General features: G+C 50.9%; 2 protein-coding genes across 6 annotated transcripts; both read left to right on the forward strand.

The window, feature by feature from the left end:
* Positions 1–2,273: 2,273 nt before the first annotated feature.
* On the forward strand, positions 2,274–7,332 carry MAD2L1BP (MAD2L1 binding protein). Of its 2 annotated transcripts, none has more exons than XM_082639654.1 (3): positions 2,274–2,349; positions 2,867–3,153; positions 5,202–7,332. In XM_082639654.1, the coding sequence occupies exons 1-3, from the start codon at positions 2,301–2,303 to the stop codon at positions 5,712–5,714; spliced, it is 849 nt and encodes a 282-aa protein (XP_082495780.1). In that variant the 5' UTR covers positions 2,274–2,300; the 3' UTR covers positions 5,715–7,332. The 2 variants fall into 2 exon arrangements, with proteins under 2 accessions (XP_082495780.1, XP_082495781.1); XM_082639655.1 differs by having other exon boundaries at positions 2,867–3,126.
* A 1,747-nt stretch (positions 7,333–9,079) lies between these two features.
* RSPH9 (radial spoke head component 9) lies at positions 9,080–22,769 on the forward strand. 4 transcript variants are annotated; one of them, XM_082637476.1, is made up of 5 exons: positions 9,080–9,347; positions 12,366–12,531; positions 14,961–15,090; positions 15,569–15,715; positions 22,523–22,769. In XM_082637476.1, the coding sequence occupies exons 1-5, from the start codon at positions 9,121–9,123 to the stop codon at positions 22,705–22,707; spliced, it is 855 nt and encodes a 284-aa protein (XP_082493602.1). In that variant the 5' UTR covers positions 9,080–9,120; the 3' UTR covers positions 22,708–22,769. The 4 variants fall into 4 exon arrangements, with proteins under 4 accessions (XP_082493602.1, XP_082493599.1, XP_082493600.1 ...); XM_082637473.1 differs by having other exon boundaries at positions 12,366–12,492; positions 22,547–22,769; XM_082637474.1 differs by having other exon boundaries at positions 21,712–22,530.
* The last annotated feature ends 36 nt before the right edge of the window (positions 22,770–22,805 follow it).

The following is a 22,805-nucleotide window of genomic DNA, read 5'->3' on the forward strand; positions in this document are numbered from 1 at the left end:
TGCTTATGAGGTGTTTATGATATGGTTGTCTGTGAGGTAAATAATGGATGTATACATACAGACTTTTTTCCTGGTATGTAATTATTAGTCATTCATTCTTTGTGTATAGTACATTTACATACGTTTTAAAGTTAGACTTAGCAATATTTCCCTTTATATTTTCTTGGTTTTGTGTCATGTCTAAGCCAACCCCACTCCTAAATTATGGATTATTCTCCAGTAGATGTTTAATCGATTTGGAATGTATCTTTATGTAGGATGTGTAATAGGAACTAACTTGATTTTTTTCCCCTCCTGAATGGATAGGGAGTTGTTTCAAGTTATTTGCTTTGAGAAGTCACCCTCATCATATACAAAGATCTACATATACATTGATGTGTTTCTGGACTGTCTTCTGTTTTATTATCTGTTTATTCCTGAGCCAACACCACAGTATTTTAATCATTATACTTTTATGGTATGTTTTGATCTCTGGTCCCTGCTTCCTGAAACACACCTTTTTCTTGGCCTCTATCACCTAATACTTGTCTATTTTTCTTTCTGCTTCTCTGGCTACTCCTCAGTCTCCTCCACAGATTCTCTTTCTCTTTCTGCTCATCCCCTAAACATTAGTGTCTTCAGGATCCTTGCTCATTTTCATTCTATGCACTCCCTGGGTGATCTTATCCACTCCCATGCTGATGACTCTCAAATACATATTTCTATTCCTAATGGTGTTCCTAAATATCTCTTCACTGTCCAATGGAACAGCAAACCTATAAAAAACTGAACTCATCTTTTCTCCTTACCTATACCCTGGTAAAGCTGGTCCTCCTCTGGTGTTCCCTCCTTCGCTGAATGGCACAACTGGTCAAAGAGTTGCTGAAGTAAAAAACCTGCTTTTCTTCTTGACAGTCTCTCTCTACCCCTCCTCCTCTTCCTGGGCTCAACCACCATGCTCATTAGACCTCCTAAATATCTCTAGGGTTCACCCAGTTCTCTCCACCCCACTGTGACTACCCTAGTTCAGGCCTCTTTCACCACCTTTTCTATAAGATGTTATGGAAAAACCCGAACGAACTTTTTGGCCAAGCCAATAGTTGGGTAATTCCAGTTGCTAGCTCTAACTGGTATCCCTGCCTCCTCCTTTATCCTGTATGTAATCTAGACCCAGTGTAGAGATTAAATTTATAACATGTAAATGTAATTATGCCACTCCCCTACTTAAATCTTTCAAAGGTTCCCCCACCCCCCCTCCGGGATCAAGTTCAAACGCTTTAACGTGGCTTATAAAGCCTTTCCATGATCTGGCTCCTGTTTGTCCGTCACAGCCTTAACTCTTCATAAGCTGAACTCTTTTTATTCCTTGAATAGAGGATGCTCTTGTATCTCAAGGTCTTGTTAAAAAACAAAGTTCAACTGAAGATTTGAAGATCTAATTGGCTTTATTTAACAGTTCATGAATCAGGCAGCATCCCATCTAGTAAATACAAAGGCACTCTGAGGGGCTGTTCAAAATGCAAGACTTTTATAGAAAGGGGGGGCAGGGTAAGGAGGTTATAAGCAAAAGGAAAGAAAGGATTAGGGGGAATGTTGGGGGACTTATCTTGCAGATTACCTCACTAGCGCTGACTAGGAAATTCCAGACTGGTTAGTTTAAAATTCCACTCCAGGAGAAGCTGAAACTGCTACTTGGTTAGGAAATGAGTCTTGGTGAGATTTAGCACAAGTGAATCCGTTTGGGGGTTGTTTCTTTCTAACAGTCTCCAGGACCACCAGGCCCTCCTCTTTACCTTTACTCATCCTACAGGTCACAGTTTCCTCCGGGACCACTCCTCACTCCCATCCCCTCTAGGTTAGGCGCTCCTGTTCTTCGCGTCCGCTGCCCATGTATGCCTTACTATATAATTCATCACATTGCATTGAATCTATTAGGCATTGAACCCTTTGCGGACAGCGCCTGCCTCTGGCTTCTTCGCTGCAGAGTCTCCAGCACCTAGGACAGGGCCTGGCACGAAGTAGATGCGCAGCGAATAGGGAACGCAGGAGAGAACGGATGCATGCGGGCGGGTGTCCTTTGGAAGGCAGCGCTAAGTGGCTGAGAACCCGTGGTTACCCTGTGGGAGAAGGGCTCAGCAGACTTGCCGGACGGTGTTAAGTAGGAGAGCGCGGCGCTCAATACCCCAACCAGCCCAGCCTCCGCCACACTGACGCGGCGCCCCGCCCACTTTCGGGCAACGGAACCGGAAGTGGAGGCGCGGGTTTCCCATGAGGCTGCGCGGGGCAACTATTCAAACCGCCCGGAGAGTGGGGAGGAGGTTATGATGGCGGCCCCAGAGCTGGAAGTGCAGTCCCTGTCCGCAGTCTGTGGTAAGGCTTGGGGTCCGGAGCTCGAGGAGTCTGTTTCTTCCCTACCGCTGCTCCCTCCAGTCACTTAGCCCCTGGCCCCTTCTCTCGCCCGTCTTCCTTGTCCCCATTTCCCGGCGTCCCTCCCAGTTCTGACTCGGCCCGTTGACTCCATCGCCCCAAGGCCCTAGACTCCATTGGTTCACCCCCCTTTTCGCGACGGGTTCTGGGCCCTGCTTGACTACACTTTCTCTCAACTCGTTTTCCCAGATCAGGGCCTCCACTTTCTGAGCAGAGCCCCAGTCGCTGCCTCCGAAATCCTCCACCCGTTCCCCACAAATTCCGCCGTTACTTCACCTTAGGCAACTGGGATCCGGAACCTCCGCGCCACCGCCCACAGGGGAGTTTTGGGAGGGAATCTGCATGTGTCGGGGTGTCGCCTCCGCAGTGGTGGCCGATGTCGCCACAAGGGAATGAGAAGACTGGCTTTGGCCTTTTAAGTTTTTCATTTTTCTCTCTTGTCCCCCTGTGCACCTACCAGATTTGGAGTGGTGTGAGAAGTCGGAGGAAACCCACGACCCCCAGATAGAACTTGAGACCACCTCCCTCCAGGAACCTCCCAACCCTTCGGAGCCCCTTCGCCCCAGAGACTGCGTGGTGCCAGTGGTGTTTCCCGGGCCGGTCAGCCAGGAAGGGTGCTGTCGGTTTACTTGTGAACTTCTGAAGCATATCATGTACCAACGCCAGCAACTCCCTCTGCCCTACGAACAGCTTAAGCACTTCTACCGAAAACCTCCCCAGGTGGTCACAGGCTCTGGGAGAAAATTGGTGGGGAGACTTTGTGGCTATTAGATGGTGGGCAGGTAAAAACGGCGTCTAAGGAATCTTCAGACCTGTCAGCCTAAGCAGCTGTAAGGGATGTTTCAGCCCTATGGCTTCTGTCCCCTTCTACCCACTCTAGTCTTGATAGTCTAATCCTTCCTGCTTTTCCTCTTGTTTTCTTTTTCTGAAACTCCTATTGTGTGTTGCATTTGGACTTCATGAACTGATCCTTTAATTTTAGTGTCTTTTCTGTCCATATCCTCATCTCTTTGTTTCTATGTTATACTTTTTGTGGGTTTATATTATGTTTATATAAATATAAATTTATATTTATATAAACTTCCATGAGTTTATATTCTAACACTTACATCAATTTTTTTTCTTTTTTGGCAGTCATAGTCTTAAGAGGTTTTTCTTAATTTTTACATGTTCCTTTTAAATTGCATCCTGTTGTTTACTGTCTGTATGAACTTCTCTTACCTGTGGACGTTAATTATTGTATTTTTGAAGCTTTTCTCTGTCGCTTGCAGTGTCTCCGTTTCTTCCAGATTCCTTTTCCTATTTATTTGTTTTGGTCTCTTTCATGTTAGAGGCTTTTATTTGGTGTCTGATGAATATTTAAGAATAAGTCATTGAAAGTTCTGTGTGCATGGCTGGGCCTCTGAGCTAGCTGATAACCTTGAAGGATATTGGGTGAGAAAGTAATGGTAGTGATAACAGGAAAGAGGATTATTTGATCTAATAAAGGTGATTCTGGAGTTGTCTTCCAGTTAAACATGGCAAATTGAACACATGCTTATCTGTGCTCCCATCTGAAATACTACTAAATGAGAGAAATAGGAAGGAAGGAAAGAAAGAGAGAAAGAGGACTTCCAAAACATTCTGTCTGGGTGGAGGAAATTGTCAGGTGATCTAAGGGTCCTTGCACAGGTGTTCCCTCAGTCCCCATGTGTTCACTTTTGTCTTCTGTGGTGCTTAAGTGGACAATTCCTGGGCCTTTATGGGCTTCTGCATTGTGAATCATTTCAAACTTCTCAGGGGAGTCCCCTCTGTCAGTACTTGGTATTCAGCTCTTTCGAACTCTTTCATCTGCTTAATGTCTTCCAAAAATTTGTTGTTGCCTTTGGCCACAGTTGTCTATTTTCCAGTTCTTTTTTTTTTTTTTTTTTTTGCAATTTATTTATTTATTTATTTTTGGCTGTGTTGAGTCTTCCTTGCTGTGCGCCGGCTTTCTCTAGTTGCGGCGAGTGGGGGCTGCTCTTTGTTGTGGTGCGCGGGCTTCTCATTGCAGTGGCTTCTCTTTTTGCGGAGCACGGGCTCTAGGCGTGAAGGCTTCAGTAGTTGTGGCACACGGTCTCAGTAGTTGTGGCTTGTGGGCTCTAGAGTGCAGGCCCAGTAGTTGTGGCACACAGGCTTAGTTGCTCCGCGGCATGTGGGATCTTCCCGGCCTGGGCTTGAACCCGTGTCCCCTGCGTTGGCAGGCGGATTCTTAACCATTGTGCCACCAGGGAAGTCCCTTCCAGTTCTTTTTGCCCTTGGGAGTCCTCTTTCTCTCCCCTCCTTCCCTCCCTTCCTGTCTCCCTCCATTCCCTCTTTCCTTCCTTCCTTCCTTCCTTCCTTCCTTCCTTCCTTCTCCCTTCCTCCCTCCATCCCTCCCTTCATTCCATTTGCCATGTTTAACTGGAGGATGAACTCCAGAATTTATTAGACCAAATAATCCTCAGTCTTGTTATCACTCTCAGCACAGCAAAAATTTGCCACCTGCCATGCCACCACATCTCCTTGAGTATTTTAGTTGCTAATTTCTGGATGCCTCCTGCTTCAGAACACTGTCTTTGCTGTTCTAAGTGTGGAAGAATTATGATTTTGTACAAAGAATATAGTTTCCTTTTTGATACATTACCCTCTGATAAAACCCAGTGTCTTGCCTGTGGCAGTTCACTGAACTGGAAATCCAGTCCCATAAGTCTACTCCATCCCAGAGGGTTCTTCAAAGGTCATTAGCTTTCCCCTACCTTGCAGAGCTTCTCTGTCACCATTCTTTGTCTTCACAGGCAGAAGAAGTGGTGAAGAAGAAACCTCGGGCCACTGCCGAGGTGAGCAGCAGGAAATGCCAACAAACTCTGGCAGAACTGGAGAGCGTCCTCAGCCACCTGGAGGGTCTCTTTGCCCGGACACTAGTACCACGAGTGCTGATCCTCCTTGGGGGCAATGCCCTCAGTCCCAAGGAGTTCTATGAGCTTGACTTGTCCCGCTTGGTCCCCAACAGCATGGACCCGAGCCTGAGCACAGCAGCTTGTTTGCGCCGCCTCTTCCGAGCCATTTTCATGGCTGATGCCTTCAGTGAGCTGCAGGTTCCTCCACTTATGGGCACCATTGTCATGGCACAGGGTCACCGCGACTGTGGAGAAGACTGGTTTCGACCTAAGCTCAACTACAGAGTGCCCAGCCGGGGCCACAAATTGACTGTGACCCTGTCCTGTGGCCAACCCCCCATCCCAGCTACAGCCTGGGAGGATTACATTTGGTTCCAGGCACCAGTGACACTGAAGGGCTTCCATGAGTGAATGGGAATTCCCATCGTGAACACAGTGGCTAAATTATCTTTCCCCCTGTGGCACCAAGTCACCCGTCTCTTGCTTGGAGCTAGTTAATTCCTGGTGAGAGGAAGGTTCTCTCCTTCTGGCTGCCTACCTCCCTTAGACTTCCCGGGGGGCTGATGGTATGGCTAGGGCTGTAATAATCACTGAACAAGCATCTCTTTGAATCAAAGGCTGATTTTTCCAGAGGGTTCTAGGTCAGGTGTTTCTTTTGGGGGTTGGAAAGCAAACATGGGCCCATAGACAGACACCCCTATGGAGGTGACCCTTTTCTGCTTTTTGCTGTGGCCTTTCAGAATTTTTACTAGGGACATAATGTGAATATGACTCATGAACTTAGGTATAAAATGTATGGATTAATATGTTACATTTTCCTGAAACTCTTTTAGCTTAAAGAGACTTTCCAGGCTTGAGGTTAGAGTATTTTATCTTCCCCCTTGGCCTCTTATGCTTTGGGCTTCCATGATTTTTTTTTTACTAATGATTCTTTCTCTTCATCAGCCCCAGGCCAATCTGGGAAGTTAAGTGACTTGGCCAGGGTTCTGTAACAGTTTGATATCAGAGCTGGGGCAAGAGTCCTCATCAGCTAGCTCCTAGCCCGATGTTCTTTGCTTGCCACATGAGTATGTGTACCCAAAGCAGAGGTCACATGGGGGAAGGGAACTGAGAAAAGAAAACCGAGAGAGTCTTTGCAAAGCCTGATTGAACTGTAGGCTAAGGCACCAAGACTGCCCTGTAGGCTCACTTCCCTGAGGCCAGATGTCCCTTCTGGAATTCTGCCCTGCCTCTCCATTGCAGTTACATGGTGGCTGCTGGCAGTTACTGTTGGCAGTATTGTCCTTAGGCAGACCCTGCTCTCCTGCCTGTGGCTGTCCTTCCTCAGCTACATTTCTGGCTTGGCCATCCTGAGCCTTAGTGTTACCCTCTCCAGCTTGATGCTGTCCTGACCACTAAGCACTGATGCCCTTTGTCCCTGAGAACACCTGCTTATTTCTTGGAAGCAAGTTGAAGACAGAATCCTCATCCTGCTGGTGTTGGAGATAGGGGTGGGTGTTTGTGTGTGTGTGTGTGTGTGTGTGTGTGTGTGTGTGTGTATGTGTAAATGGGGGCAATATATACTATTTTTTATGTTTTAAGAAGAATGTTTTATATTTTAAGAAAACATAAAAATAGTTAACATTTTATAGTAGGTTTTAAGCACTTTATATACATTATCTAATCTAATAACCTTGAAAACTTCATATTACAGTCCCCGTTTTATAGATGACGCTTGGGGAGATTGGGCAGGTTGAATAACTTGCATAAGATAAGTGTCAAAACCTGGATTCCTGAGATTGAATAACTTGTATAAGTGTCGAAATCTGGATTCAAACCCAGTCCAGCTGGCTCCAGAGGCTCAGTGCTTTACACTGTGCTGTACACCCTGTGTGATTTTACTCTGAGCTAATTAAGCAGGGTTTGCCCTACTGAAGGCGGTAGAATTGGAAAGCTGCAGGACTTCTGTCTCTGGCTTCAGATTGTGTTTCGTGACATGGAACCTGCCATTTATTGGTGTGGAGTAAATATGGAATCAATGCAAACAAAAGGTTTGAGATCTTTTCTGTGCTGTGTCCACTTGAAACATATTCCACCAGCTGGACTTTGCTGGTTTTGTGTCTGATATTACCTTACAGAAGAGGAGCAGGGCCATATCTCCCACTTGGGAAGGGACAGGCTGAGGGGTCTGCCTAAAGGGAGGGAGAGTTTTGAACAAGGGAGTTATAAATTGTTTTGAGATGTAAGACACATTAAGCCAAGTCAGGTCCCTCAAGTACTACTTCTAAAAGCCTTCATAAAGAATGTCTAGGCAATCAAAACAAAGTAATTATTCAGGTAATTTAGACACTTCTCTGTCCAGTTGGCACTGGGGCCAGGTCATTCTGATTTCATGAGTCCTCCAAAGGAATCCAGAAATTAAAAGATCAGTTAATAATTTTATCAATAAATCCCATCTCCTCCTCTGACAACAAGCCTGCTGAGGCACCTGTGTATCTCTTTTTAAAAATTAATTTATTCATTTTTGGCTGCATTGGGTCTTCGTTGCTGAGCACAGGCTTTCTCTAGTTGTGGCGAGCGGGGCTACTCCTCATTGTGGTGTGCGGACTTCTCATCGCGGGGCCTTCTCTGTTGCGGAGCACGGGCTCTAGGTGCGTGGGCTTCAGTAGTTGTGGTTCATGGGCTCTAGAGCGCAGGCTCAGTAGTTGTGGCGCATGGGCTTAGTGGCTCCTTGGCATGTGGGATCCTCCCGGACCAGGGATTGAACCCGTGTCCCCTGCATTGACAGGTGGATTCTTAACTACTGCTCCACTATGCAAGTCCCTGTTTATCTCTTAACCTTGGCTGGGTACTCCAGAGATGGATGTGAAGAAATAGTATCTAGCCCAGGGAGTGAAGAGCCCCAGCTTCAGTGGGGTTCTGGCCTTTCATCTGTTGCCACCACTTTCGCCTAAAAGCAACAGTTGTGGGGCTTGAGGTAGGTAAATGTAGGTGGTAGGGAACATGTAGTTGTTAATGTAAGTGAAAATGTTGATGGGGAAGTGTAGTCTGTAAAATCACCCATTTTGTACCCCTCTTCGCACCCTCCTTTCCCAAGGTATGGCCCTATACCTTGCCCCATTGCCTAGGCCCCAGCTACCCGTGCCGCAGGGCTAGTGGGATCTTAATTCCCCCACCAGGGATTGGCCCAGGTCCTCAGGCAGCGAAAGCGGGGAGTCCTAACCAACCACTGGGCCGCTGGGGAACTTCACCGCCCCCGCCCCACCCCATCACCTTGCCTAGGTCTTTGTAAGACCTGGCTTTGCGGGGGATTAATTGCCTTGGTATCCTAGAGCCAAGAGGATCTCAAGTTCTTTTCTGCATAGATAATTCTGAGGCCAAGAAAGGACACGACTGGAGTGAAATAATATAGCTGGTGTCGCTGTTGCATTTTCCTTCCCAACCCCCCACTGCATATACAGTGAGGACTCAGTAAATGTTGACCGTGTGTAAGGGCTTAGGGAAAGCAAAAATATCCCCAGAATTTGGCTTATTTGGACTTCCAACATATCAACTGTGTCCTACCTATTTGGGGGGAAAACCACGCCGTTGCCCTGACAACTGAACACCTCCCGACACCTACTCGGGAGAGGAAGCGGGAGGGAGCTAGTGTACCCCCAGGCTTTTCGGAAGGGCTCCATGGGAAGAAGTGCTGGCAGGAGGCCCCAGAAGTTGGGCTGCAGGAGGTCGCATGCGTGAAATCCCGCTTCCGGTCGAGTGGAAGGGCGGAGCTTTGGGTCTCAGTGGACACCGGCTTCTCCTAGCAACCTGGCAGGCGTTGAGCAGAGCCGCTGGAGGAATGGACGAAGAGAGCCTCCTATTGTCTCTGGAGTTGGCGTCCGGTAGTGGGCAGGGCCTCAGCCCGGACCGTCGGGCCTCGCTGCTCACTTCCCTTATGCTGGTTAAACGCGACTACCGCTTCGATCGGGTCCTTTTCTGGGGCCGCATCCTCGGCCTCGTCGCCGATTACTACATCGCGCAGGGCCTGAGCGAGGACCAGCTCGCACCACGCAAGACCCTGTACAGGTGGAGGCGGCGCCTGGGCTGGCTGAGGCCACAGGGGGATACTGAGGAGCCGGGGGCTAGCGAGGGCCGGGAAGGGGTGGGTGCGAGGTAGGATCGAAAGGGGCGAGGTCCTCCCTGGGAGGACATGTGGGGAGGGACGCCAGAGAAACTTAGAGACTGGTGGGTTTATAATGGAAGTGTGGCAAGAACGGAGGCAGGGCAAGGTGAAAGTTTCTGGAGAATGAAGACCCAGAGTAGACGTCAGGTGGTGGGCCTGCTTTTTCAAAGAGTTCAGTTTGGAGAAGGGTCAGAAGCCTTGAGGGGTGGTGGGGAGCTGTTTGGAAGTGGGTCCTGAAGCATCTTCGGTGGAGGTGTTGGCTCACAGGAGGCGCTCTAGGAAGTAGCGAACGAATGTTGAATGGGAGAGAAGGGATTTAGAACTGAAGAAATTTCCCTGGACAGTGCCATACAGGACCATCCAGCCTCTTTTTGACTACCCCCGACGACAGGGAGCTCATCCTCTTACAAGTATTCCGTTGAGGCCTCAGGAAGTTGGAGACTTCATTTATCTATCCATGCATCAATCCAACATTGATTGGATGTATCCTGTGCTAGACTTGGGGTTAAAAAGATGGCTAAGACTCACCCCTATCTCCAAGTTATTCACATCCTAGGAAGGGAGACCAATGGGTAACCCAGCAATTACAGCAAAGTGTCTTAAAACTGGGACAGAGGTGTACACAAAGGGGTGCCAGGGTGGGACATTCTCCTAGAGAGTAATTAGATAAGATTACTGAGATCTGAGAGATGATCTGGAGTTCTCCAGGAAAGTGTGGGGGACAGGCATGCCAGTTAGAGGGAACAACTGCAAGCTTATTGGCTTGAGCTGGCTTTGGGTGTTTTGGGAGAATAGTGGGCAGACAAACATGGCAGTGGCAGCCTAGGGTGTTATGTTGAACTGGATGGAGAGGCCAAGGGGTTTTAACTTTGTCCACAGGCTATGGGGAGCCACTGAGGGCCTTTAATCAAGAAGAGCCTGCTCAGACCTGAGTGGGTAGAATGGTCTGGAAGTGGGTGAGCATTTGGAAGTACGTTGCAGTGTCCAGATGAAGGGGGACTGAAAGGAGGAGGTAGCTGAGGGAATAGAGGGGAGGGATTGGAAAGAAAGATTTAAGTGGTAGAAGTGGCAGGACTTGTGACTAAATGGGGAAAGGTGAAGAAGAGGTCAAGGTTGACCCTTCCTTCCAGTTTAGGCAGCTGGGTAAGTGCTGGTGCCCCCCACTGGGAGAGAATTCAGGAGGCACTGGGGAAGGCCTAGTGAATTTGGTGTGAGGTGCCCATGGGGCAGGGTGGTAAGGAGGCATATTCAAGTACAGATCTGGAGTACAGAGAAAAATTTGGACTGAAGATAGAGATTTGAGACTCCCTCTATTCCAATTAGTTTTTATTTCTTTGGCACCTAGTATGCGCCAGGCATTGATCTAGGCATGGGGAATTCACTGCGAAAAGAGACAAAGTCCTTGTCTTCATGGAGTTTACATTTTAGTGTGTATGTGGGGTAGGGGAGACAGACAATAAATAAACATACACATATACTGCATACACTTAGCATTGGTGCTAAAGGAGACAGAGAATACAGGATGGGGTACTATTATAAATAGTAACATTTGAGAAGAGACCTGAAGCAACTGAGAGAGTAAGCTGTGTGTTTATCTCAGGGAAAAGCATTCCAGGCAAGTGCAAAGGCCCTGAGGCTTAGTGTAGTGTGGAACCCTGAAGAGGCTAGTGTGGCTAGAGAGGAGTGAGTGAGGGGGACCATTGCAGGACATGAGGTCAGAGAGGGGTGAGACAATTGTGCAGGGCCCTGTGGGGCACTGTAAGGACTTGGCTCAATGGGAAGTCACTGGAAGGTTCTGCACAGAGACATGATCTGGCTTAGGTTTTAACAGCTGGGTGGGGACTAGACTGAAAGGGGAGCAGGTATGGACACGGGGAGACCGGTTAGGAAGCTACTGCAATATCTGGGCAAGAGGAGATGGTGGCTTGGACAAGTGTGGAAGCAGTGGAGGTGGTGAGAAGTGGCTGGATTCAACTAGGGAGGGTTCTAGGGGTCAGGTAGGTGAGACTAGCTGGGGTTCTAGGGGTCAGGTAGGTGAGACCATGGAGAGAAAAGAGCAGTGAGAATAGATCCTTGGAAGTACTTAAGGCACTGGAGGAGGGAGAAGGGAGATGTCAAAGGAAATAGAAATGGAGATGCGTTTGTTGGCTTTTAGGTCCCATGGATGACCTTCTTCGGAGCAGTTTCTTGGGGTGCCAGGGGCAGAATCTTGGTGCAGTGGTCAAAGAGTGAAAGTGAGGGAGAACAAGGGCTGCCACAGGACAAATTGTTCTCGATTATGGTTCAGAGTTGGGGAAGAAGAGGGCGGGACAGGAAAGGGGCATTTTCTAGAGGGGCATGGATTTGAGGGCTGTTGTTTTATAAAGCTGGGGCATTTTCATGTTGTGAAGGAGCCAGTGGAGAGTGAAGGGAGGAAACGTGAGCGGAGAGCAGGCTGGGGACACAGGCCCTACGTGGATGAGGGAGGAGTGGGAGGATATCCCCTCCTGGCAGGATGTGAGAAAGAAGGGAAGACCTCAGAGGAAGAGAGCTTCTTGAGCCTGGGCTGGGCTTTCCTGAGAAGTGGGGCGAAGATAGCCATGCTGCAGCTCAGTAGGCAGGCTGAGCATGAATTTGGGGCCCACCTGAGGCACCTGCAACTGAGGAAATTTCAGATTCCAGAAACTCATCGGAACCTCACAGTCCAGATATCTATCTAGGAAGAAGCTCTTGGAATCTTGGCATACGGAAGCTTTTAAAAGATAAAGCTGAATTTCATCACATGTGGGGTGGGGTGCACCACAGGCACTTAGCGCTTCTTAGGGGAAAGATGTGACTCCCAACAGCTCTTCTTGGGCCTCACCTCTCTTGAGAAGGGGCGGGGGCAGGAAGCTGGAGGGAGAGGAGAGTTAGAATCGGGGTGATGGGGATGTTGTTGGCAGCCTGAACTGCATGGAGTGGAGCCTCCTGCCCCCTGCCACGGAGGAGATGGAGATGCAGACGTCTGTGGTGAAGGGCCGCTTCATGGGGGACCCCTCACATGCGTATGAACACACCGAGCTGCAGAAGGTGAATGAGGGCGAAAAGGTCTTTGAAGAAGAAGTAGTGGTGAGTGAAGACAAGAGGAGGAGGAGGGCCTGAATGAAAGGGACCTGGGCCATCCAAATCCCAGCCCAATGCACACTGCAGCAGAAACAACGTTTATCATCACTGCCACTGGGGCCAGCTGGGCCTGGGGTGCTGGGTGTGTAGGCCCTGTGCCACTGTGCCAGTCCCATTGCTTCATCCTCACAGCTCTGGGAAGTTGGTACCTTACTTTCCAGGTGGTACAGAGGTTAAGTGACTTGCCCAGGGTAACACCACTCCTGAGTGATGACAGGGTGGCAAAGTGGCTGGGCAGCCCTCGGGGGAGCCGTGCTGTGGGGCTGAGGCTGGGAAGAAGGGGTGTGTGTTTTGCTCTGGGGCAACGGGGTGTGCGCAGGTGCTTATATTTTTGTATAAATGTGTATTTTACTAGATAATACATTCACTTGGTTCACAATTCACAAAAAGGATTATAGTAAAGTTTCCCTCCTACCCTATCCACCAGTCATTCAGGTCGTCTTTCTGGGGGTCATTAATATAACCGTGTTGCGTGTGTGTGTGTGTGTGTGTGTCCAAGTCTTGCCACTCAAAGTGCAGTCTGTATCAGAAGCATCACCATGCCCTGGGAGTTAGAAATGCAGACTCTTGGGCTGGCATCAGGATCTGAATTTTAACATGTTCCAAGGGGATTTATTTTTAGTTTTATTTTTTAAATAAGTTTATTTATTTATTTTTGGCCGCGTTGGGTCTTCGTTAATGCACGCGGGCTCTCTCTAGTTGCGGCAAGTGGGGGCTTCTCACTGCGGTGGCTTCTCTTGCTGCAGAGCACGGGCACTAGGCGTGAAGGCTCAGTAGTTGTGGCTCGCGGGCTCTAGCACACAGGATCAGTAGTTGTGGTGCACGGGCTTAGTTGCTCCTCGGCATGGGGGATCTTCCTGGGCCAGGGCTCGAACCTGTGTTCCCTGCATTGGCAGGTGGATTCTTAACCACTGTGCCACCAGGGAAGCCCCTCCCAGGGGATTTAAATATGCATTAAAGTTTGAGAAGCTCTGATTCCAGAGACATTTTATGCAAGTACAAACCTCAGCCAATACCTCACCCAGACATATTCTCTTTTTATCTTAAAAAACAAAACAAAACAAATGGCAGCATGTTATGTACACCTTGCTTTTTTCTCCTAACAATATATTTTGGAGATTTTTCTACGTCAGTGCCTTGAAGAACCTCTCCATTCTTTTTGCCATTGTGTGAACATACCATATTTAACCGGCGTCTCATGGAAATGTCGGTTTCCAAGTTTTTGCTCTGACAAGCGATGCCACAGTGAATAAGCTTGTGCATGCGTCATTTCCCATGTGTGCACTTGATTTGAAGGATCAACTCCTAGAAATGGGATTGTGCAGAAAAAAAATAACCAGCCCAAGTTCTGAAACTAGAGAAACCTGGGATTCAAAACCCAGCCTCTGCACTGGAACCCAGGTGATGCCGAAACTCTGGGTCTAGGTCTATGATACTTCAGCTGCAACCCTGTGCCTGCCTGACAAACTTAACCTCCCCTCAGTTTTATTTTCTGTAGAATTGGAATCATTATGTTTACTTTGCAGGCTTGTGCAGATTAAATGAGGTGACATATTTAAAGCCCCTGGCCTAGACACTTATTAAGTATTAGTTTCGATCTCCTCCTTTGTAATCAATTCTAGTCAGCAACCCATGGGAAACAGGTGGTTGAGTGACTTTGGGGGCTCCCAGTGACATGTTTTCCCTGTCAAGTGCTGCTTTTTCCCAAACATCTCTATGAAGTCCTTTTGTTCAGGGTTGCCCTTGATATTGATTATAACCAAATTTCATCTGCGTAAAAATAGTATGGGGTGATGCTTGAGAAATAATGTTAAGTCAAAGGGCAGGATATGAAACTATATAAACTGTAACTCTAATTTTCCTTTGAATATAGGCATAGAAAAAAAGAATAGAAGGAAGTATACCAATATGTTATCAGCGATTACCTTTAGAAGGTGGGATTACGAGTGGTTTTCATTTTCTTAGGTATATTATAAAATATTTCTCTATTACCCAGATAGTCTACAGTGAGCATGATAGCTTTTATATTTTAAAAAGGCAAAATAAGCAACATTAAAATATGATGATAGAATGGTTTGTTTCTGGAAAGGTACATAAAAAACCATTAACGGTGTCTGCCCCCAGTGAGGGCAATTTGGGGGCCAGGGATGAAGTGAGAGAGACTGCTTTTTTTTTTTTAAGTTTTAAATATTGCACTCATCACCAATTTAAGAAAGGAACGGAGGGCGGGAAGGCGAGGACTCACCATCGTGATTTTCCATGGACCTGGCATCTACACTGTGGTGATCCAGATCAGATGGTCATGCTGAGGCCCTTGCACCAGGGGTGACTGGGCACACCGCCCTGGCAGGATGGCTTGTCTCCTGTCTCCTCAGGTCCAGATCAAGGAAGAGACCCGCTTGGTGTCCATCATTGACCAGATCGACAAGGCTGTGGCTGTCATCCCCCGAGGTGCCCTCGTTAAGACCCCTTTTGGACCCATCCGTGTCAATCGGACCTTTGAAGGTGAATTCTCAGGCATCTCTTAGGGCCAGAAGGCATCTCTTCCTGAGCATAGTTGGACACATGCCTGGGAGTCCAGGGGAGACTGCCCACTCTCTCAGAGAAAGAATAGCTGTGGCCACATCACTTGGGAGGATGTGCCCAATGACCTGGTATCTGTGCTTGGCATGGGTACCCAGTCACTGGACCCTGACTCTTTTATGCCTGAGGGTGGGGGAGCATCTGGCCACCTGGGTCTGGGGCTTTGTGTGGTGCTGGGCTCCCCGCCTTTTCCTATCCTCCTCCTCCATGGTCTGTCCTCATTGCAGGATCTGAGCCAAGTTCGGGCTTAGAGAACACTGCTCCCTTTTTGCTCTTCAGTCCCCCGTCAGTAGCTGACTGAGTCCTCTGTAACCCCCTCCATGTGGTCCCCAATCATAGAGGAAGGGGGCTGTGGGGCTTGGGGATGACCTTCACTTCCTACCTGCTGCCCCTTTTGTAGGACTGTCCTCGTCTGAAGCCAAGAAGCTCAGTTCCTACTTCCACTTCAGGGAGCCTGTTGAGCTGAAGAACAAGACCTTGCTTGAGAAGGCTGACCTGGACCCCTCCCTGGACTTCATGGACTCCTTGGAGCATGACTTCCCCAAAGGTAACAGCCTGTTATTTGGAGGACATTGGATTTGCCCCAGGTCAGAGCAGTGGGCCGTGCCACCTGCCATTCTCCTCTAAGAGTGGGACCTAGGGCCTGGGTGGGAACTGGGGGTTCACCGTGGGGCCTTGAGGATGGGGCTTCCCCAGGGCCCAATACAGGGCTCAGCTCCTAGTAAACAGCTGGTAAGTGTTTGCAGACGAAAGGATTGTCTTCCATGTGCTTCCACAGACAGGAAGTCTCTCAGTGCTTCTTTTGACTTTCATACCAATCTTGAATGGAGGCAAATTGGGAATCTCCCCCCACCCAAAACATCTCTGAAAACACCCCTGAAAATACTAGCCATACATACATCGCAATGGTTAGTTTCAGGGTTAGATCCAGTGCTTGGCACACAGCTGGTGCTCAGTGAGTGGGTGCTGACCGACCTGCTAAGGCCATCTGCTAAGGAAATGAGTTCTATACATTTGCCTCCTGTTATGTGGTTGTACTTTTTAATCATAAAACATACAACTTCAGAGGCCTTTTTAAAATTTTAAATATTTATTTATTTGGCTGTGTTGGGTCTTCATTGCTGCACGTGGTCTTTCTCTAGTTGCAGCGAGCGGGGGCTACTCTATTGCGGTGCGTGGGCTTCTCATTGCGGTGGCTTCTCTTGCTGCGGAGCACAGGCTCTAGGTGCACGGGCTTCAGTAGTTGTGGCACGTGGGCTCAGTAGTTGTGGCTCATGGGCTCTAGAGCGCAGGCTCAGTAGTTGTGGTGCACTAGTTCTCCATGGCATGTGGGATCTTCTCAGACCAGGGATCGCACCCTTGTCCCCTGCATTGGTAGGTGGATTCTTAACCACCGTGCCACCAGGGAGGTCTCCAGAGGCCTTATTGTACTTCAGGTCCCACCTGGCCCAGGCACATAGCCAGCAGTTGGTGGAGTCGCAGAGACCCCATTTCCTTCCTGGGGTCCACCAGTCCTTGGAAGATGTTCTTGCTTGGATGCTGCATCCCAGGACAGGTGCCAGGCTCTGGGCATTCAGGGGCCAGACCCAAGGCACTGACTCAGCACCCCTGCTTCTTTCCCTCCCCATGCTTGGTGTTTTGAGAAATGGAGGGATCCGTTGTTGATGATGGCAAAGATAATGATACTAGTAACTACTCATAAAAGCAATGACACTGCTTATCGTGTGCCAGACATTGTACTGTCCTTCCCATGCCTTATCTCATTTTAATCTTCACAGCTGACCTATGAGGTAGATACTATTATCCCCATTTTATAGATGAAGAAACAGAGGCTCAGAGAGCTAAACCCAAGGACATAGTTAAGTGTTAGAGCGTTAGACTCCAAGGCTCTGGCCTTAACTGTGGTGTCAAGTAGATGGTGTTTCATTTTAAGTGGACATTGGGAATGGCAGGACAATAGTCACCCCCACCACTAAGGGGAAATGCTTCTGAGGAGCAATGAGCAAGCCAGTCAGGCTGGAACTCAGGGTAGGGGTGGGACGGCAGTAGTCGTTAAAGGAGAGGGCTCTGGAACCAGAAAGCCTGCGTTGGAATCCTGAATCTGCCGCATACTAGCTGGGTGACCTCAGGCAAGTCCCTCAATTTCCTTGTGCCTCAATTTGTAAAAGGGGAATAATACTTCCTACCTCATTGGGTTGTTATGAGAATTAAATGAGTTAACACATATACAAAACATTTATAATAGTGCTTAACACATTGAGTAAGGACTCAAGTAAAAATTAATAATTATTACTGACCTTGTTGTCGGTAGCAAAAAGGCCTTAGAGGTGGGTCGGGCAGGCCTAGAAGAGCCTAGAAGGCCAAGGGGTAGACCAAGGCAGTAGGAGCTGCTGGTGGCTTGTAAGCAGGTCTGTGATAACAAGGCAGTGGTGCATGGATGGATGGCAAGGGGCAAGCCAGGGATCTGGAGGCTGTTTCAGGGCTACTGCAGTGCCCCAGGGGCTGGGCCTTGGGTCCCAGGTGGGTAAAGACTGCCGGCAAAGAGTGGCTACTCTGGCCTCCACCACATGGGGGCTCCAGAGTGAACCCTCCTTGAGCATAGAAAAGGGGGTCCTGGACCTCTGGGGGAGATGAAGGTTTACTGGGGATGGGCATTTCTCAACCACCATACTTCCCAGACTCCCATTACCTCCTCCAATTCTTTGCTCCCCGCCTGTTAAGGCCGGAAGGGGCTGCATATCCCTGGTTGATAAAGGGAGCCAGGAACACTGTGGTGGTGGGACCTGGCGCCACGGGCTGAATGGTGGATGGAGAAAAGTCCTCTTAGAGCCCCTAACCGGGGGGCAGCAGCCCCTCCTCCCTGATTCACTGTGTGGCTGGAAAGCTCTGTCCGGTGCTGACTTCTCAGCCTTCTCACCTGCTGCAGGATGCTCCAGGGCCAGCGGATGAGGCACTCCCTCCACAGCGCTGGGTGACTGGGGGGGCTAACACAAGAGCGCCTCCTCCCGCTTGAGCCTAGACTTCATGCCCTAATGGTGGGCCTTAGGGCTGAAGCGTCAACCAGTGATTCAACATCCCAGTCCACCCCCGCACTTTGCCGTAGTCCTGGAGCCTTAGGGGCTGAGGGCTCCTGACATCTCCTGTGTGTGTGGGCCTGAGGGGAGGGATGCTCCTGGCCTGACCTTGGGAACTCCATAGCTTCTGGGCCTCCAGCTCCCTTCCTCCCAGAGCCAACACCAGAAAGCCTCCAGGAAGTCGGGCCCAGCTTTTTCTCATGATGTCTTGATGGGGGCCACGGTGTGGGGGTAAACGTGTGGATGGTCGGGGGAGAGCAGACACTCTGACTTTGCTCCCAGACTCCCTTCCTTATCTGCCGGTGAAAGAGCAAAAGGAGCGGCTGGGAGGCTGCCCCATCAGGCAGACAGCAGCCAGAATGGCTGCGCTGCTAAGTGAGGCCAAAATCCCAAGAGTTCCCTGGGACACCAGCACTGGCTGGAGGGGTGGAGTTTGGGAGCCGTTTTCTGCCCAGGTAGGATCAGTTTCCTTTCTGAGGGTCTGAGGCAATTGTTCAGGGGAACTTCATGTCATCTGTGAGCAGGTATGGCTCAGATTGGCCCTGCCCGGGGCCACTAATGCCCTCCTAACTGTGCCTTGGGGTCTGCGGACTTTTGCGGGAGTAGGGCTTTGGGAGCAGAACCATCCTCCTGGTGGATACAGGGCAACAGCTAAGAGTTCTCTGAGCTTGGGCTCTCGCCAGGTGACACATGAAGTACCAGGTCAGGATGCCAGATTTCTAGGCAGTACTCTTGCCATTCAATGCTCCTTAATCTTCTAGTCTATCAGCAAATAATAGCCACTGAGCAGCTACTATGTACCAGGCACCAGAGACACCGCTGGGAATAAGACACCATCTTTGCCTCACAGAGGTTTGGGAAGATCAAATGAAACAGAAAAGTAAAATAGAAGGTGCCTCACAAGCGAAGTCATAGGTGTCCTGGGAAGCAGAGCGAGCTGGGTAGAGGCCAGAGCACCTCACCTTGCTCCACTCTGGGCCGGAGCTGACAGATCTCAGGAACTGCTCAGCACAGGGCCGCTGTGGCTCCAGCACAATGCCCAGTTCAGGCAGCAGAGGGCAGCAAGGGGCCTGCTTCCCTGGAAAGCAGCGGGGGAGCAGGGGGACAGCATCGAAGAGGGCTGGGGAGCATGGTGTCCGGGATCAGCCTTCTCTTGGGGGGTGTGCAGGTGGCACCTCCCTTCCAGCCCTGTGGAAGCCTGGGTGACAGGTGCTCAGTCTTCTGGACCGGGGGGCCTGGCCTTGCTCATCAGTAAGACTGGGAACTCTTCCGCCTGGTTCCCCACCCCGCCCCCACCCCCTTCCCATGCGCTGTGGCCCTGGTGTGGTGGGAGTGGCTGCTCTGAGAAGGTGCCCATGGCCATTTGTGTGTGTGTGACGAGGTGTGTGGTGCTGGTCTGAGGACCGGCTTAAGCCGTCTGCTGCCCCTGGACAGCCCTGAACCCCTGCCTGGTCCACTCTACTCCTCAAACTTAATCTCAGAGCTTTGCTGCCTTCCTTCCTGGCGGGCAGGAGAATATAACTATGATGAGCCTACCCCAGCCTGAGGTTTCCACATTGGCAAGGCGGGTAAGGCCCTGGAACTTCCTGCTGATGCAGGAAGGCCCATTCCTGATCTACCAGCTTATATCCCTCCCACCACACCCTCGAAGAAGGGCGCTTGTGGAGAAGAGTGGTTGCCAGGGGACCGGACGGGAGGTCTGGGGAGACTTGGGAGAGACCAGGGGCTGTGAACGGAAACACCAGGGCTGCATGAGGCTGCTTTCCCCAGAGTCCCACAGGTGGTGGCTGGCTGGGCCCAGCCTTTCCAGCAGTTGCAGTGAGAAAAGTGGGTGAAGGTGACAGCAAGCGCCTGGCTTCCCAGGTAGACGCTATGTGACTCCTGGCACGTTGAGAGTGTGTGTTTCCTGGGCGACAAGCTGCGCCAGGGACAAGGAATTGAGTGTGACAGGAATGCAAGGGAGGGAGGAGGTAGTGTCATTGGCTGGCCGGCCACTTCACATGCCGCTCCTGTACTAGGCCAGCACCCTGGGCCTGCTCAGCACCGGCCCCCACCCTGGAGGCAGCACTGTATTTCTCTAGCATCCCTGTCAGTTTCTCTTTGCTCTTGGGTGGAGTGGGGAGAGCCCCTGCTGATGAGCCTGGGCCCCCCAGTGGCCAAACCCTAGGTGGGCAGTCTGGTGCCAGGGGAGGCCAGGACCCAGCCCTTGCCCAGGGTGTGCCAAGGTGCCAGCAACAGGGAACTGCTGACAGTGGTCTGGGCTGGGGGACTCCAGGATTCCAGTTCTTTCTCCAGGGCAGCATCTGGCTGCAAGCTGCCCTCCCCAGGTGGGCAGAGCCTGACCTTTTTCAGTTCAAGGGGGCTGTGTGGCCGTGGGCTCCAAGGGCGGGGAGGGACACCCCAGACGATGCTCTGGGAACTGGCAGGGGGTGCTAACAGGGGCTGTCTTCTGGGGGGGCCTGTGCTTCTGGCCAGACGCTGAATGCAGTGCACTGGGAACACTGTTCTGTCACACCCCCTCTCCAGTTACCCCTAGGCCATCTGTTTTCTGAAATGAGTGACTGGGAAAGCAACAGGCCTTTAAGGCCTCTAGAACTCTGCGGGCACGTCTATGAGGTGGAGATATGCAGAGGAAAGCTGCGAGCCTCTCCACTTCTCTGACCAGGAAAGATAGTGCCCCCATTCCCAACCTAGGCAGTGCCCCACCCAGAGCTCTGGGAACCCAGGAACACCCTTCTTTCTTCTTTTTTTTTTTTTTTTTTTTTTTTTTTGCTGTACGCGGGCCTCTCACTGTTGTGGCCTCTCCCGTTGCGGAGCACAGGCTCCGGACGCACAGGCTCAGCGGCCATGGCTCACGGGCCCAGCCGCTCCGCGGCATATGGGATCCTCCCAGACCGGGGCACGAACCCGTATCCCCTGCATTGGCAGGCGGACTCTCAACCACTGCGCCACCAGGGAGGCCCTCTTCTTTCTTCTTAATGCTGTCTGGCCGGCACTGAGTGAGCCTGGGGGAGCGGGGTCAAGCCCACACTGTGCCTTCTGCTTCATCATCTCATGCATGGGTGGTGGCACTTGGTGCAGGCCACTGCACAGTGCTGAGGTGGCCTTCAGGTGGCCTCTCCCTAAGCAGCCCAAGGCCAGCTGACCTACACCCCCCCACCCCAAAAGCTCTGGCTTTGACCTGGGCAGGTGCTGGCACCCTGAGTAGGGCTGAGCTGCCATCAGAGCCAGGGGTGCCTGGTGGTCAGGTCTCTTGGATTCGGGGTGGGAGAGTGGGACCTGAGCTCCGAGGCTGTTGGGTGTGGAGTGACCATGGTGGGCTGTGGCTGGAGGAGGCCTAGGGGCAGAGGGGCAGTGGAAGCTAGGCAGCCGGGCTGACCTGGCAGCTGATGAAGGCCTAGGCGCAGTTCTCAGCGCATCACCGGCTGGTCCAGCACCAAAACCTTCAAAGCATTTGCCTTTCTGGCAGGGCCTGGAGCAGAGCTGCGGCTGGGCCGGGAGAGGCCTTGCGCAGGGGAATAGAAGTTCCAGATCTGCATCCAGAGGCGATTTTCCCAGGCTCCTTCCTCCCACACAACGGCTCCCTCCCTCGGTTCTGGAGCTGGATCAGGCCCTTCCCGCCAAGTCCTCACGGCTGCACAGCTCAGCCCTAGGCTGGGCTGCTCCCGTCTGAGGAGCAAAAACCAGGGCAGAACCCAGGACAGACAAAGGCTTATTAGTTGCAGCTCAAGTACCCTCCCGCCAAGGATGGCTCCCAGTCTGCCGGCTGCCAGAAAGGGCTACTGAGCTGGGAGCCCTGAAATGGCCCCACTTCTATGTGAGCCTGGTCAGGTCTCATCCATCTCAGAGCAGAGGCTTCTGGCCTGGGGAAGAGAGAGCAAATGGCAAACAGCGGTGAAGCGCACCAGGACTGAAGGCCACCAGTGAGCACCCCTAGCGCAGGGTGAGAGGGAGCCTGGAGCCTCCCCTAGCCCAGCCCCAGCTCCCCTCTGCCTGTGCACTGTGGATTCAGCTTCCTCCCCCAAGCAACCTTTCACTAGACTTGCTGACAGGAACAAAACGGGACTGCTTTGAGTTTTACCTCTTTTCATTTCCTTTGCCCTCCCTCTGGAAGTGGTTTTAATGAGCAGTGAAACGGCTCAAAGGCAATCAGAAGGAGTAAAGTGCCGGGATAATTAAACTGTCTTCCCTTTTCCCACTGGAACTTAATGCTCGGGCCTGGCTGCCCGGAGCCTGGGGCCTCTGCATACCCGGCAGGGCTCTGCCTCCACAGTGCCCAGGCCTTGCCTCCTGCTCCTCCTCAGGGTCCTGGAGCATCCAGATGGAGAGAGGCAACACCCTGGTGGTGCTGCGCAGCCTGCTCTGGCCAGGTCTCACCTTCTACCACGCTCCTCGCACCAAGAACTATGGCTACATCTACGTGGGCACTGGCGAGAAGAACATCGACCTGCCGTTCATGCTGTAGGAGGGCCGCCTGGGGAGTCTGGAGAGTCTAAACAGTATTTTCATAAAGTCCAGTGAATTTGGTCTGTTTGTTCTGTGCTGCTGCTTCCCCTCATCTCC

This window comes from Mesoplodon mirus (assembly GCF_964341445.2).
Source record: "Mesoplodon mirus genome assembly, chromosome: 12".
Lineage (NCBI taxonomy): Eukaryota > Metazoa > Chordata > Mammalia > Artiodactyla > Ziphiidae > Mesoplodon > Mesoplodon mirus.

Bases quoted from the DNA above. Each gene is read 5' to 3' on its own strand.
- RSPH9 (XM_082637476.1), top strand. From the start codon at position 9,121: ATGGACGAAGAGAGCCTCCTATTGTCTCTGGAGTTGGCGTCCGGTAGT. The intron at 15,091-15,568 runs GTGAATTCTCAG...CCCCTTTTGTAG, and splicing joins TGTCAATCGGACCTTTGAAG to GACTGTCCTCGTCTGAAGCC. The intron at 15,716-22,522 runs GTAACAGCCTGT...CACAGTGCCCAG, and splicing joins GGAGCATGACTTCCCCAAAG to GCCTTGCCTCCTGCTCCTCC.
- MAD2L1BP (XM_082639654.1), top strand. From the start codon at position 2,301: ATGATGGCGGCCCCAGAGCTGGAAGTGCAGTCCCTGTCCGCAGTCTGT. The intron at 2,350-2,866 runs GTAAGGCTTGGG...TGCACCTACCAG, and splicing joins GTCCCTGTCCGCAGTCTGTG to ATTTGGAGTGGTGTGAGAAG. The intron at 3,154-5,201 runs GTGGGGAGACTT...TTGTCTTCACAG, and splicing joins CAGGCTCTGGGAGAAAATTG to GCAGAAGAAGTGGTGAAGAA.